The 14,721-nt window shown below is 36.1% G+C and overlaps 1 protein-coding gene across 6 annotated transcripts in view; it reads right to left on the bottom strand.

Annotated features, from left to right (window-relative positions):
• Stim1 (stromal interaction molecule 1) overlaps nucleotides 1–14,721 on the bottom strand; it is a 214,119-nt gene that overhangs the window by 11,648 nt on the left and 187,750 nt on the right. For all 6 annotated transcript variants that reach the window (XM_013357672.4, XM_005323132.4, XM_040284868.2 and 3 more), the window contains exon 7: nucleotides 13,810–13,987. In XM_013357672.4, coding sequence (XP_013213126.1) covers nucleotides 13,810–13,987 — 178 coding nt within the window. The remainder of the gene's footprint in view (nucleotides 1–13,809; nucleotides 13,988–14,721) is intronic.

Raw genomic sequence — 14,721 nt, forward strand, 5'->3', positions numbered from 1 at the left:
ACCAATAAAAAAGGGGGAAAAAAGTATTCAGTTGGGAATCTGAAATCTAGTTCTGGTCCCTGGTCTGTCACTTGATGGCTGTGTGACCTTGTGTCTTCTTAGAAGATCTTAATTTATGGGAGTAGAACCTTTCTTCCATACAAATCCAAACCATCTGTAAAGGGGTGATTTCAGAAGAGAGTAGGCTATTTTTTGTGGAAGATATGTAAACAAATCATGTCAGATGATTCCTAACCCAGGAGTACATTAGCCTTAAAGATCTCCAAAGTCATTTCAAGTCCACATTCAAAGTCTATGATCTCTCTGTAAACAGGGCAGGTAGTCTTTGAAAAGTACTCTGAGATGGAAAGAAAATGAGTTTTCCCATACCTAACTTAGGTAATGCCAACAGAGGTCCAGAAATGAAGGAACCAATGTATAAGTAGAAATCTCCTCACTGACTTTCTCTATAAGGGGCACACAATAAGGCAAATTGACACAAAGCACACAAGTGTGAAAGACCTGAAAGTATACACACACATTACATACACTGGATTCCTTACTATCTCACTCAGGCTACCAGTAAAAGTGATCCCCAACTCTCCCAGCTGGATGCTAACCTTCAGCTGTTTAGAATCCCAGAGTACTCAAGATTGAGAACAGTCTCATAATCTCCAACTTCAGCCACTGAGGCCATGTATCCCACAGCCTAACCCAGGCCAGGAGGGTCTTAGTAAAGAACAGGACACCTTTCTTCCTGTGAGAGCCAGTGAAAGCATCAATCTTCATTTGATTTAGGATCTTGGGAAAAAAAAAAACTATAAAATGCCCCTCTCCTGGTTTTATAGATTTAAAATGAAGAACAGATATCTTAGAGGCTAATAAACCAAATCTGAAAATTTATGATCAACTTGTACATTTAAAAGAGTTAAAGTGGGGCTGGGGATGTGGCTCAAGCGGTAGCGCGCTCGCCTGGCATGCATGCGGCCTGGGTTCGATCCTCAGCACCACATACAAACAAAGATGTTGTGTCCGCAGAAAACTAAAAAATAAATATTAAAATTCTTCTCTCTCTCTTTAAATAAATAAAAAAATAAAAGAGTTAAAGGAACAGGATAAACTAAGTAGGGAAGAATGGATGGAGAAGAGAAAAAAAAAAGAGAGTAAATATAGGAAAATGTGATCATCCTGGGAGGCTGGCCCACCAGACTAAAAAAACTGTTTGTTTAATGAGAGAAATAACTATTAAATAGGGAAATGAAGATGATCAGAAGCAGAGAGACAGAGACAGACACACTGTTCAACACATAAGTAACAAATGCCTGAGGAAAAGAAGACAATAGATGGGCAAGTCAGAGTTCACAAGTCCTATTCTTTTATTCTATGCCTATGGTTTTCACACACTTTAATCACATGGGGAAACTTTTAAAATACAGATACCTGTCCCCTAACTTAGAAATTCTCATTTAATTATCTGGGCATTGACCTGGGCATTCAAAACTGTTTAAAAACTCCCCGGGTCATTTTAATATGGCAGATCAAGTTCATAACTACTAATGCATATATTTTAAATATTATCACCAGACTTCTACTGCCACAGGGCTTTATTACTACCATTCATAGGACTTCTGCATTTCTCATAGTAGAAGAATAATAGATTAATGCAACAGGTCATGGTAGAAGAATAATTCTGAACCAACATCTGGAAAAAAAGGTGCATAAATTATGAAAATAGGATTTTTTAAAACATCAGAGAGCCGAAGAAGTGATTAAGAGTAGGTCCACAGTTCCCTAAGTATAATCCAGGGACCTCCAAGTGTCCCTAGCACCTTTCAGAGAATTCATGAGATCAACACTGTTTTCATAATAATACTAACACATTACCTTTTTCACTCGTCTTCTTTCACAACTGAACTGCAGAGTTCTCCAGGGGCTATATGATGTTTGAAATCACAGACTGAATACAGACACTAATGTAAGAATCTAACAGTCTATTAAGCCAGACATTTAAAAGATTTGCAAATTTGTAAAGAGTCATTTTTCACAGTTTTTTTTAATTTAGTCTTTTCAGAAAATATGTTATTTGTGTTAAAAAGGCAAGGGGTTTAATATAGTTCTTTTAAAGGAATTAATTTTTTAAAATTTCTCATTTTTAATTTCTAACAGGGTAAATATCAACAATCCTGCCCTTGGAAATTGCATGGAAATGATCGAAGACCCTCATTGCTATACAAAATTACATATAAGAGGTTGTGAGGGGAATGGGAAAATAAACAAGGAGAGAAATGAATTACAGTAGATGGGGTAGAGAGAGAAGATGTGAGGGAAGGGGAGGGGAGATAGTAGAGGATAGGAAAGGTAGCAGAATACAACAGTTACTAATAGGGCATTATGTAAAATTGTGGATGTGTAACCGACGTGATTCTGCAATCTGCATTTGGGGTTAAATTGGGAGTTCATAACCCACTTCAATCTAATGTATGAAATATGATATATCAAGAGCTTTGTAATGTTGTGAACAACCAATAAAAAAAAATAAACAATCCTGCCCCCCAATAAAATGTTCTTTAAAGTTCTAAATGATTTTAAGAGTAAAATGGTCCTAAGACCAAAATGTTTGAGAACCACCAGACTAGATTAACAAAAATCCAGAAAGGAAAAAAAAAAAAAAAGCCTTTTTAAGGTGAATTGACAATTGCACATCAATACGTTCCCTGGAGGCATCTGATGATTCTAGGTGAGGGCTGAGAATCAGACTTGGGCCATACAGAAGAACACCACTGGGGCACAGAGAAATAAACCTTTTGTGAGAACTGAATCTCTTATAGACTTTCAAGGCTAAGGTGAAAAAAATCTACTAACTCTCAATAAAAATTCAGGACATGACTTTGAAACTGAGACAAATCAGAGCTAGACCCAGTCTTGTAAAACTATAACCCAGCTCCAACGCAGTTCCATCTCTGTCAAGGGTGATCCTTGCCTCACCAAACAAACCTAACAGGAGAAAAGCTGACACCTGTACATGATGGAAGGTAAAATCATCTGGATCTTCTATTTTTTATACACATCATCTAGCATTTAATAAGATAAATTATTACACCTGAAGGAAAACACAACCAATAATCTGGAGGAAAAATAAGCAGTCACATAAATGATCCAGATGTAAGAGTTTACTAGACAAGTATTTTAAAATAACCATACTGATATGTTAAAGAAAATATAGGAAAAGATAGACATAATAGATAGAAGAATGTGAATTTTGGACAGGGAGATAGAAGAGTAAAGAAAAATTGATATTTGAAAGTTTAAACCTACTAAATGGGTTAAACAGCAGAATATAAGATTAAAAAATTCAAAGAAGCCGGTTGTAGTGGTGCACACCTACAATACCATTGGCTCAGATGGCTGAGGCCAGAGGATCTGAGTTCAAAGCTATCCTCAGTAATTAGTGAGGTCCTAAGTAACTTAAAAAGACCATGTCTCAAAATGAAACATAAAAAGGGCTGAGGATAAGAACCCCTGGTTCAATCCCTGGTACCAAAAAAAAAAAAAAAAAAAAAAAGAATTCAAAGGAGCTGGTCATGATGGTGGGCCTATAATCTCAGATATTCAGGAGGGCAGAAGGATTGCAAGTTGAAGGCTAGCCCCAGCAATTTAGTGAAAGCTTGTCTTAAAATATACAATAAAAAGGGCTGGGGATGCAGCTCAGTAATGAAGGACCCCTAGGCTCAGTATCCAGTACACAAAATAAAAATTAACAAAGTAAAAAATAAAGAAAGAACTCAGATACCTAGCACCACAAAAACAGGGGAAAAAATAAAAGAAAATAAAAAACACTCAGATTGAACAAGGCACAGTGATGCACACCTATAATTTTAGTGACTCGGGTGGGTAAGGCAGGAGGATCACCTCAGTTCCAGGACAACCTCAGCAATTTAGTGAAATCCTGTCTCAAACTAAAAATAGAAAGTACTAGGAATGTAGCTTAATGGTAAAGTGTCCATGTGTTCCATCTCCAGTCATTCTCTCAAATATATCAAAAGAACGGTGTATTATTGGAATTTGTATTTTATCCAATATGACAAATTTTAAACAGAAAATAGCCAGATCAAAGCAAAAGAGAAAAAAATAGAACTGAACATAAATTACATATAAAATACACCTAAAAGATTGAATATAAATACTGAATTCTCAGAAAGGGAGAAAATTGAGCAGAAGCAATATTTTAGGAGATACATAAATCCTCAAAAAATGTTGTTAAATGTTTTATGTTTCAATGAGTTCATTGTTACTAATCATTTTTCATAAGTACTTGTTGAGAGTTCTTATTGGTTCATTTTAGTTATATATAACATTAGGACTCATTTTAGACATGATTATATAAACATGGAATATATTTGTTCTAATTCAGTTCCCAATACTTCCCCCTTTTCCCTCCCCTCCTCTCTACCCTGTTCCCTTCCCTCCTCTCTACCCTGTTCCCTTCCCTCTACTGATCTTTCTGCTATTTATTTATAGTTTTTTTAAATTAGTGTTTTATGGATGAACATAATGGTGAGATTCACTCTAGTATATACATACATAGGAAGCTTAGATCAGTTAATCATGATTTTTAATCTTCCATACCCTTACTGATGTTTTAGCTGTTCATTATCAAAAGTGCTATATTTAAATCTCTAACTTTAACTATGAATTTGACTATTACTCTACTAGTGCATTTAACTTTTGCTTTCTTTAAAAATATTTTTTGGGGGGCTGGGGTTGTGGCTCAGTGGTAGAGCGCTTGCCTAGCAAGTGCGGGGCCCTGGGTTCAATCCTCAGCACCACATAAAAATAAATAAATAAAGATATTGTGTCCAACCACAACTAAAAAATAAATATTTTTTAAAAAATATTTTTTGGTTGTAGTTGGACACAACACCTTCAGTTTCATTTATTTATTTTTATGTGGTGCTGATGATCAAATCCAAAGCCCGGCATGTGCAAGGCCAGCGCTCTACCACTGAGCCACAACCAAGCTGCTGCTTTATATATTTTTAAACTTTATAATTAGGTGCATCCAAATGAAGAGTTCTTATATATTACACTGAACTTACCTATAAAATATCCATTTTGTCTCTATTAATACTTTTTGACCTAGAGAATACTTTGGTTTTAATATACCTACCCCTGCTTTATTTTGCTTAGCATGTAACCTCTATCTTTTTTAGAGTCTTTTTTTAAAATCTTTTTAGCCATTCTATGCCTTTTTAATTTTTTTAAAATTTTAATTTGGTATATACGCATGACAATTCATATTACACAATTTTTCATGTCTCTGGTTGTACACAAAATAGAATCACATCCTTCATGTCTTCAATACATGTACTTAGGGTAATGATGGCCATTGCATTCCACCATCTTTCCTACCCCTATACACCCTCCCTTACCCTCCCCGTTCCTCTTTTCGCCTTTGCCCTATCTTGAGTTCATTTAATCCTCCCATCCCCCTGCCCTCAGCATATTATGAATCAGAGAAATCATTCAGCATTTCGTTTTGGGGGATTGGTTAATTTCACTTAGCATTATATTCTCCAGCTCCATCCATTGACCTGCAAATGCCATGATTTTATTCTCTTTTAATACGGGTAATATTCCATTGTGTATATATACCAAAGTTTCTTTATCCATTCATCTACTGCAGGGCATCTAGGTTGGTTCTACAGTTTAGCTATTGTGAATTGTGTTGCTATAAACATTGATGTGGCTGTGTCCCTGTTGTATACTGTTTTTAAGTCTTTTGGGTATAAACAAAGGAGTGGGATAGCTGGTTCAAATGGTGGTTCCATTCCCAGTTTTTCAAGGAATCTCCATCCTGCTTTCCATATTGGCTATACCAATTTGCAGTCCCACCAGCAAAGTATGAGTGTGCCCCTTTTCCATATCCTCGCCAACACTTATTGTTTGTATTCTTAATAGATGTCATTCTGACTGGAGTGACATGAAATCTTAGAGTAATTTTGATTTTCATTTCTCTAATTGCTAGAGATGTTGAACATATATTCATACATTTGTTGATTGATTGTATATCATCTTCTGAGAAGTGTCTGTTCAGTTCTTTGGCTCATTTATTGATTGGGTTATTTGTTTTTGATGTTTAGATGTTTTAGTTCTTTGTGTAGCCTGGAGATTAGTGCTATATCTGACATACATGTGGTAAGAATTTGTTCCCAATTAGTAGGCTTTCTACTCACCTCACTGTTTCTTTTACTGAGAAGAAACTTTTTAGTTTGAATCCATACCATTTATTGAGTCTTGATATTGATTCTTGCACTATAGGAGTCTTATTAAGGAAGTTGGGGCCTGATCTGACATGATGGAAGGTTAGATCTACTTTTTCTTCTAATAGACATAGTGTCTCTGGTTTAATTCCTAGGTCAGTGATCCACTTTGAATTGAGATTTGAGCAGGGTGAGAAAAGGGGGTTTAATTCCATTTTGTTGCATATAGATTTCTAATTTTCCCATCACCATTTGTTGAAGAGGCTATCTTTTCTCCAAAGTATGTTTTTGGTGCCTTTGTCAAACATAAGATAACTGTAATTATGAGAGTTAGTCTCTGTGTCCTCTATTATGTACCAGTCTATTTTGGTGCCAATACCATGCTGTTTGTTTTACTGTTACTCTGAGGTACAGTTTAAGGCCAGGTATAGTGATGCCACCTACTTCACTCTCCTTGCTAAGGATTGCTTTAGCTATTCTGAGTCTCGTATTTTTCCAGATGAATTTCATGACTGCTTTTTCTATTTCTCTGAGGAATATCATTAGGATTTTGATTGGAATCGCATTAAATCTGTATACTTCTTCGGTCTGTATGTTATCATTTTAACAATATCAATTCTACCTATCCAAGAACAAGGTAGATCTTTCCATCTTCTAAGGTCACCTTTGATTTATTTCTTTAGCATTCTGTAGTTTTCATTGTAGAGGTCTTTCACCTCTTTCATTAAGTTGACTCCCAAGTATTTTATTTTATTTTATTTTATTGAGGCTACAGAAAATGGGGTAGTTTTCTCATTTCCCTTTCGGAGGATTTGTCACTGATATCAGAAATGCCTTTGATTAGTGTGTGTTAATTTTATATCCTGCTACTTTGCTGAATTCATTTACTAGTTCTAGAAGTTTTTTGGATCTTCTAGGTAGAGAATCATATTGTTGGCAAAAAGTGCTAATATGAGTTCTTCTTTACCTATCCGTATCCCTTTAATTTCATTCATCTGTGTAATTGCTCTGGCTGGTGTTTCAAGAACTGTGTTAAATAGAAGTGGTACAAGAGGGCATCCCTGTCTTGTTCCAGTTTTTAGAGGGAATGCTTTCAATTTTTTTTCCATTTAGAATGATGTTGGCCTGGGTCTTAGCATAGATAGCTTTTACGATGTTGAGATGTGTTCCTGTCATCCCTAGTTTTTCTAGTGTTTTGAACATGAAGCGGTGCTCTATTTTGTCATGCTTTTTCTGCATCTATTGAGATGATCCTATGATTCTTTTTTTTTCAAAAGAGAGAGAGAGAGAGAGTTTTAATATTTATTTTCCAGTTTTCAGTGGACACAGCATCTTTATTTTATTTTTATGTGGTGCTGAGAATCGAACCCAGTGCCCCGCACATGCCAGGCCCACATGATTCTTATCTTTAAGTTTGTTGATGTGATGAATTACATTTATTAGTTTCCGTATGTTGAATGAACCTTGCATCCCTGGGATAAACCCCACTTGATAGTGGTGCACTATCTTTTTGATATGTTTTTGTGTTTAATTTGCCAAAATTTTACTGAGAATTTTTACATCTATATTCATTAGAGATATTGGTCTGAGGTTTTCTTTCTTTGATGTGTCTTTGCCTGGTTTTGGGATCAGGGTGATATTGGCCTCATTGAATGAGTTTGGAAGTGCTCCCTCTTTTTCTATTTCCTGAAATAAATTGGAGAGTAATGGTACTAGTTCTTTTTTAAAGGCCTTGTAGAACTCAGCTGTGTATCCATTCAGTCCTGGGCTTTTCTTGATTGGTAGGCTTCCGATGGCAACTTCTATTTCAGTGCTTGAAATTGATCTGTTTAAATTGTGTATATTATCCTGATTCAATTTGGGCAAATAATATGACTCTAGAAATTTGTTGATGCCTTCAGTATTTTCTGTTTTATTGGAGTACAAGTTTTAAAAATAATTTCTAATTATCTTCTGTATTTCTGTAGTGTCTGTTGTGATATTTCCTTTTTCATCATGTGTGTTAGTAATTTGCGTTTTCTCTCTGTTTCTCTTCGCTAGCATGGCTAAGAGTTTGTCAACTTTATTTATTTTTTCAAAGAACCAACTTTTGATTCTGTCAATTTTTTCAGTTGTTTCTTTTGTTTCAGTTTCATTGGTTTCAGCTCTATTTTAATTATATCCTGTATCCTACTCCTTTTGGTATTGATTTGTTCTTCTGTTTCTAGGGCTTTGAGATATAAGTCATTTATTAAGTAATTTATTTGTTAACTTTTTTTCTTTTAAGAATGAACTCCATGCAATGAACTTTCCTCTTAGAACTGCCTTCATAGTGTTCCAGAGATCTTGATGTTTTATCTGTGTTCTCATTCACCTCTAAAAAATTTTTTAATCTCCTCTTTGATGTCTTCTGCAACCCATTGTTCATTCAGTAGCATAGTATTTAGTCTCCAAGTGTTGGAGTAGCTTTTATTTCTTATTTTATCATTAATTTCTAATTTCATCCCATTATGATCTGAAAGAATGCAGGGTAATTTCTCTACTTTTTTATATTTGCCAAGAGTTGTTTTGTGGCATGTTTTATGGTCTATTTTAGAGAGATCCATGTGCTGCTGAGAAGAACATGTATATACTCATTGAAGAATGAAATATTCTATGTATGTCAGTTAAGTATAAGTTATAGATTGTATTCTTGAGTTCTATAATTTCTTTGTTCAGCTTTTGTTTGGAAGATCTATCCAGTGGTGAAAGAGGTGTGTTAAAATCACCCAAAATTATTGTGTTGTGGTCTATATTTGACTCTAGAACTTGAGAAGAGTTTGTTTGATGAATATAGATGCTCCATTGTTTGGAGTATGTATGTTTATAATTGGTAAGTCTTGTTGCTGTATGGTCCCTTGAGCAGTATGTAGTGTCCTTCTTTATCCCTTTGATTAACTTTAGCTTGAAGTCTACTTTATTTGATATGAGGATGGAAACCCTTGCTTGCTTCCGCAGTCAATGTGAGCAGTATAATTTTTCTCAACCCTTCAACTTCAGTCTGTGGATGTCTTTTCTTATGAGATGAGTCTCTTGGAGGGAGCATATTGTTGGGCCCTTTTTTTTTTTTTTTTGGATCCAATCTGCTAGTCTATGTCTTTTGATTGGTGAGTTTAGGCTAGTAACATTCAGGGTTATTATTGAGACACGATTTGTATTCCCAGATATTTTTGTTTATTTTTGGTATTTAACTTGACTTGGTTTCTCCTCTAATTAGTTTTTCCTTTAGTGTAATACCTCCCTCTACTGATTTTCATCATTGTTTTTCATTTTCTTTTCGTAGAATATTTTGCCAAGAATGTTCTGTAGTGCAGGCTTTCTAGTTGTAAATTCTTTTACCCTTTGTTTATCATGGAAGGTTTTATTTCATCATCAAATCTAAAGCTTATTTTGCTGGATATAATATTCTTGGTTGGCATCCATTTTCTTTCAGTGTTTGGTATATGTTGTTCCATGATCTCCTGGCTTTGAGGGTCTGGGTTGAAAAATCTGCTGAAATACAAATTGGTCTCCCCCTGTATGTTAAGATTCTATCCTTATTCTGTATGCTAGGCATTTACATTATAATGTGCCTTGGTGTATATCTGTTGTGATTTTGTACATTTGGTGTCCTGTAAGCTTCTTGTTCTTGGTTTTTCCAATTCATTCTTCATGCTTGGGATATTTTCTGATATCATCTCATTGAAGAGATTGTGCATTCCTTTGGTTTGAAACTCTGTACCTTCCTCTCTCCCAATAACTCTTAGATTTGGTCTTTTGATGCTTTCCCATAATTCTTGGATGTTCTGTTCATGGTTTCTTACTATCTTCACTGTGTGGTCAACTTTATTTTCCAGATTATATACTTTGTCTTCATTATCTGACATTCTTTCTTCAAGTGATCTAGTCTGTTGGTTATGCTTTTTATTGAGTTTTTATTTGGTTTATTGTTTCCTTCATTTAAAGGATTTCTGACTGTTTTTTTTAAGAGTCTTTATCTCTTTCTTGAAGTAATCTTTTGCTACCTGTATTTGATCTCTTATCTCTTTATTGAACTGTCAATTCACAGATAATTTTAATTATGAACCTTCTGAACTCCTTTCCTGACATTTCATCCACTTCAATGTCCATGGATTCTATTATTGTAGTATCCTGGTTTGTTTGGGGCACTTTCCTCCTTTGTTTTTTTCATGTTGTCTATGTGTCTTCCTTTCTTGCAGTGTGAATCTGAGATATTACAGTTTCTACCCTATATTCTTGTAGTATCCATGCAAATTGTCTGTACCTCACCTTGACGTTGGGCTTCCAGACCCTGCTGGTGTCCCTCAATGTATGCTACTGTGACTCAAGGTGGTGGCAGTAATAGCCGAGGTAACTCAAAGTAATAGTGGAGGTGCCCCAAGATGGATACAACATCTTACAGAGATGGGATGAAAGGGTAGGCCTTACACTGCCTTTGAGATGCCTGCTATGAGTTATAGCTGCTTCTAGGCCCTGTGTGTTATCAAAAGGTAGGGGCTACTGCGTAGGGAAGGCTATGGTGATGTTTGCAGTGTCCCAAGATGGAAGTGGGTTAGGCTTGGGCTACCAGTTGGGGAGGGGGCGGTGGTGGACTTGGACCTGCCCTTGGGCTGGGTCCCACAAGTCGGTGTAGGCTGATCTGTGTAGGCCTGAGCTCTAGTGGGTGTCTGCCGGTGGTGGGATGGACCCAGGCCTACTCTGAGCCTGGGTCCCACGCAGGTCTGTATGGGCAGATCTAGGCCAGGCCTGAGCTCCAGCGGGGGTCTGCTGGTCAGAAGAGGTGGTCCTATGCTGGAGCCTGAGCTCAAGCAGGTGTCTGCCAGTGGTGGGATAGACCCAGGCCTACTCTCTCATCTATCTTTTTTTATCCTTTACTTTTTGTGTCCTTAAAGTGTTTTTCTTGAAGAGTATATTGTTGGGGTTTTTTTTAATCCAATATGACAATCTTTGCTTTGTATTATTTAGTTATTTTACATAAACCAAACTTCAACAAGTTCAGAGGATTAAAACCATACAGCATATATGCTCTGACCACAATAAAATTAAACTAGAAATCAATAAGAAAAAGACAATTAGAAAAAGTCCTAAAATGAAAATCAAACAAGACACTTAAATTTTCCTTTTTTGCAAGTAAAACACTTCTAAACAATCACAGATCAAATAAGAAATAACAATAAAAATTAAACTGAATGATAATAAGGCATAAAATATCCAAACTATTAAATGCTACCAGGTACAACTGCACATGCTCATAATCCCAGCTACTCAGGAAGCTGAGCCCGGAGGATTACAAATTCAAGGCCAGTCTGGGCAACCTAGCAAGACTCCGACTCAAAATAAAAAGGAAAAAGGGCTGGGGGTAGCTCAGTGGTAAAGCACCCCTGTATTCAATCTCTAGTACAGGGGTTAAAAAAAAAACTAAAGAACATTGCTGAGAGAAATTTTATAAGATCTCAGTAGATAACAAGATAAATTATGCTAATAGACTGGAAGGATTATTTGACTAAAAGTCAATTTTCCCCCACATCAATGTATAAATTCACTACAAACACAATCAAAATCCCAGAAGGTTGGTTGGTTTGTCTTTCTTGAGGGAGTGGGATAACTGAATGACAAGTTAATAAGGAAATACAAAGACCCTAGACTAGACACGGACATATTATAAAAGAAAACATCTGGAGAACTTAACATTACCAGACTAAACAGACAAATAGACTAAAGAACAGATTTCTGAATGATCATTTTACAAATTATCTTACTTAAGGGGGGAAAAAAGATCCTTAACCTCTTTCTCATATCATACACAAAAATAAATAAACTATATACCAGAATGTGAAAAGTCAAACAATAAAAATTTGAAGGAAAATATCATAGGGGTAGGGAAAGATATTTTAACAAGAAACAAAAAGCACCAACCATTTTTTAAAAATTGATGAAACTGAGTTTCATTGAAATCAAGAACTTGTGTTCGTCAGAAGAAAACATTAACAAACTATAAAGCAAGCCACAAGCTGGGAGAAAATATTTCATTTATGTGTATATATCATATATTATATGATACATAAATATATATATATGAGATACACAAAGACTATCAGAGAATATAAAGAATTCTTAAAAATCAATAAAAGACAACTTAATTTTTTAGGTGAGAAGAGATTCCCAAATCAAATGGTCAATAAATTTATGACAAAGTGCTCAATAACATTAGGGAAATGAAAATTAAAATCTCAATGAAATGCCCATTACTTATCTATTAGAATGTCTAAAAATACCAAGATAATAGGTCAGCTAGAACTCTCATACACTGCTGATAGCATTATAGATTGGTACAACTATTGGAAAACTGGTTTAGTTTTTTTTTTTTTTTTTTTGAGGTGGGGGGAGGGTGGTACCAGGGATTGTACCCAGAGATACTTAACCACTGAGCCACATCCCCAGCCATTTTTATTTTTATTTTTTTATTTTGAGACAGGATCTCACTAAGTTGTTGAGGTTGGCTTTGAACTTGGGATCCTCCTGCCTCAGTCTCCTAAGTCACTAGGATTACAGGTATGCACCACCACACCCAGCCTGTTTGGTACTTTCTAATAAAGCCAATATAGAATGTTCTATTATTATATGTCCAACAGAAATGAATGTTTATGCCCACCAAGAGATACATGCAAGAAGGTTCACAGCAGTGTTAAGTCATGAAAATTTAAAAAAAAAATTTTTTTAATTGCAAACAATTCAAGTGTTTATTGACAGGAGAATGGACAAATTATAGTATCCTTGTACAATGGATTATTACTGAGCAATGAAAATAAACCAGCTATACCACATGCAACAAAGATGACTCTCAACTTTTAGGGACTTAAATGTTGAGTGGGAAAACACACACACACACACACACACAAAAGCATATATGTATAAAGTCATTTTTATAAAGTTCAAAATTAGGCAAAACTAGGTTTGAGGTTGTGACAGAGGATACCTTTTGAATGAAATATTTACTAGGACAAGAGTTAGCTGGTTGTATCTTGATCTGGGTAATAGTTATATGGGTACATACATACATAAAAGCTTACCAGCTTTATGCTTATGTTTTACATACTTTATGCAAATACCTCAATAAAAAAGTAATAAAATAATTCATCACCTGTTATTCACTGTTCTTTAAAAAACACCTCACCATTTATCGCTACTCTCTTATTTTCTTGGTACTAGGAATTGAACCCAGGAGTACTTTGCCACTGAGCTACATTCTCATTCCTTTCTATTTTTTATTTTAATACAAGGGTTTTGCTAAGTTGCTTAGGTCTCACTAAGTTGCTGAGGCCTACCTTGAATTTTTAATCCTCCTGACTCAGCCTCCTGAGTCACAGGATTACAGGTGCAAACCACCACACGTGGCTTCTACTACTCTTATTGGTAAGAGTCTAATGACTGTAGAAAATAGACTTTGAGCCATATTTCAAGTCCTCATACATGAGAAAGTTTCCAGCCAGACCCTAGGCCCTTACCCTTTGCCCACCCCTTGGGGTGTCCAGGGATTTGGAGACTCTCCTACCTGCTCCAGCTCTTCCTCTGCATATTTTTGGCGGCTCCGCTCATTCTCAGTACCCTCCCGCAGTTCCTTCAGCCGCTGGGCTTCCTGCTTGGCCAGGTTGATCTCATCGCGTAGCTTCTTCTCCAGATGGACTTTCTCCACCTCCACTGTGCGGTGTTCCTCCTGGGCCTTGTGTAGCCTGAGGAGCAATGTAGGGAGCTGGAGGAGGCCAGGCAAGGGGATGCCAGCCAACATGCCATGAGTCATGGCGGCAAGAAGGAAAATAATAGCACTTGCTCTCTGTATTCATTTTCCCTACTCTGCTAACTGGCTAGCTCTGTCGGCTAGGAGACCATAGTCATTACCCTAATTCTTACATTAGCCATCATTTGGCTGCCAGTAATAAAGGTGTGAAGTCTGGTTCCCAGGCATCTGAATCCCTCCTCTAAAGTATCTCACATACTACAATCATAACAACCATCAGTTCACAAGGCATTTCACATTTATTCTCCAGGCAGATAATGACATACTGGTATCATTATCACCTGGGACAGATGTGAATATGAAGGGTTAGGAGAAGAAAAATAACTTACAGGAGGAACTGAAACTAGAATTAAAATTATTGTGCTTTCAAATACCACAGATTTCCCTTATTTTGGGTTATCTGGAAGCTTCAATTAATGTAGAACTTTACAAGCTATACAAAATCCAGGAAAAACCTAATGGTTGAGATATGAATGACATGAAAAAAAGTTCAGGAAGATGACAAAGTAACTATTGAACTGGACCTCTTAAGACTCCTAAGCATCTGATCCCAGAAGCACATAAAAACAAAATTCATGCCAAAGAGGATCAACAGGGTTTGGAGAGCCCTTGCTGCCCCAGGTTCTGAGTTCTCTTCCTAGGTAAGATATCAAGGGTATCAGTCATAAA

This window comes from Ictidomys tridecemlineatus, chromosome 4 (assembly GCF_052094955.1).
Source record: "Ictidomys tridecemlineatus isolate mIctTri1 chromosome 4, mIctTri1.hap1, whole genome shotgun sequence".
Taxonomy (NCBI): domain Eukaryota; kingdom Metazoa; phylum Chordata; class Mammalia; order Rodentia; family Sciuridae; genus Ictidomys; species Ictidomys tridecemlineatus.